This window comes from Oryx dammah, unplaced genomic scaffold, assembly GCF_014754425.2.
Source record: "Oryx dammah isolate SB20612 unplaced genomic scaffold, SCBI_Odam_1.1 HiC_scaffold_20, whole genome shotgun sequence".
In the NCBI taxonomy this organism is placed as follows: Eukaryota; Metazoa; Chordata; class Mammalia; order Artiodactyla; family Bovidae; genus Oryx; species Oryx dammah.
The window spans coordinates 12,735,017-12,736,958 of NW_024070204.1; the positions used below are offsets into that span (position 1 = coordinate 12,735,017).

Below are 1,942 nucleotides of genomic sequence, written 5' to 3' on the forward strand. Positions count from 1 at the left end.
TGTCTGTCCGTTTTCTTCATTATAAAGTTACCCTTCTGGAAGTTGAAAGTGCAGACCACAGTTAAGGACTATTCCATCTCATTGAGGGCAGAGTATCTAAGTATTAATTTTGAATTATGCGAGGAACATTTGTTTCTTCTCTCTTATTTACTCATTCAATCATTGCATTATATCGGTATGCACTCATGGATATTTATTTTATACTCTGGGTATAATAGAACATTGCTTTATTTTGCTGTTCAAATTGTTACAGCTTTGATCACTGGGAGCTCCTTCAATGGGCTTCTGTGTCCCTTTGAGAGACCTGCATCATTGTTCTGGATGTTGATTAAACATTTTTTCGTAGCACTTCCTTATCATATGGCACAACAAGATGCTCCAGGTTCTCTTGTATGTTTCCTGTTCCAGTCCCAGAGTCAGCCAATCCACCTGAGGAACCCGGGTTCCTTTTACTGAAGAACGGTGTTAATAAAGCTGAGTGCCTGATGTGCGACTTGCTACAAGAGTGTTATGCCTAAATTCACTCAGCTGACAGAGCAAGGAAATGTACATACATGTAAGAGCCTGTGTATATATACACACATATCTGCAAATCTTTTCTTACCAACCTGCATCTATATTAATCTAAACAGGAGTTCATACTGACGTCTCCAACTCTAATCCCATACCACGCGGATCATTCTAGATTTCCTCACAGTGAAAAACCTGGTATTCATCATTCACTATTCATTTCCTTAATTGTTCATTTCCAGTGTTCATGTATATTGGTTTCATCAGTATTCCACCAGTTTTTTTTTTTTAATCAATCTTATTTATCTCTTCTTGCTTCCGGCGCACTAGATACCTTTTGCTCCCTTCGCTTGTAGCCACGTACATAGGTGTTTGTACTCGAATATTTTGTCAAATGAGGGCGTGACACGGATCTTCCTTAAAGCTGGATGTCACCTACCCCTCACTTCCTTTGGTCTCCTTAGCCATCATCACCTTCCCCCTTCTCTACATTCTGGTGGAGCAGGGGCGGAGGAGCTGTGAGTCCCGAAGCTCCTGTGGCAGACGAGGAGACAGACGGCCCCCAGGAGTTCAGAGGCCTGCTCCATTATTCCCTCTGGGGCTGGAGTACAACACGCGACCCGTTTTCATGATCTCTTTCCATTCAACAACGATTGTGGAGCCCCGTCTACGCGCACACTCGGCCCTGAGCAGGAGTCAGCCCGCCCCGCGGCGAGATCAGTCATCAACAGCTCCAGCGATCGGAGGGCGGTGCGGCGCTGCAGGAGCGAGCGTCCAACGGGGGGCGCCATGCCGGGCCTGGAAAGGTGCGCGCCCTCGCTGCCTCAGAGCGTTCCCTCCTTTTCGCCGCCGCCCGCGAGACGGAACAACGCTGAAACGCTCCCGCCGCCGCCCGCCAGCCCTCCTGAGCGGCCCCGCCCCTCCCGCCGGGCCCCGCCCATCACACGCCCCGCCCACCCGCCGAGCCCACGCTCCGGCCCCAGACGATATTCACCGGAAATTCCCGAAGCCCCTCTCTTTTTTTTTTTTTCCCCCCTTCCTCTCCTTTCCCTGCTCTCCCTTTTCCTTTCACCCGGGTTCCCTCCGCCGTGATTTTCCCCCCTCCCCTCTCCTTCCTTTCCCCATCTGAAATCAAGATGGAGGCTCGCGGCGGCCGCCGGCGTCCGTGATCGCGGAGCTCCCGCCGGCCCCCTCGGGCCCCCCCATCCCCCGCCGCCCTCGCGACTGCGTGTCCGGCGCCGCGGCGCGCGTGGCTGCCCGCGCTCCGGCCGGCGCTGCCGAGGCCGTGGCTCCGCGCTCCCGCCCCGCGGCCGGCTCGCGGCTCCCGGGCGGAGTCCTCGTCTATTTTGGCGCGCTCCTATGGCCGTATGTACGTCCGCACAGGCTGGCTTTATCGCGGGTTGCGTCGGGCGTGGTTTTCGGCCCTCCCGTG

The 1,942-nt window shown here is 53.9% G+C and overlaps 1 protein-coding gene across 1 annotated transcript in view; it reads left to right on the forward strand.

Moving 5' to 3' along the window:
• Positions 1-1,299: 1,299 nt before the first annotated feature.
• The window catches only part of LOC120879247 (triple functional domain protein-like), a 192,628-nt gene continuing 191,985 nt past the window's right edge, over positions 1,300-1,942 (forward strand). The window contains exons 1-2 of the mRNA XM_040262205.1: positions 1,300-1,456; positions 1,647-1,875. Of these exons, the coding sequence (XP_040118139.1) occupies positions 1,300-1,456; positions 1,647-1,875 (386 nt within the window). The remainder of the gene's footprint in view (positions 1,457-1,646; positions 1,876-1,942) is intronic.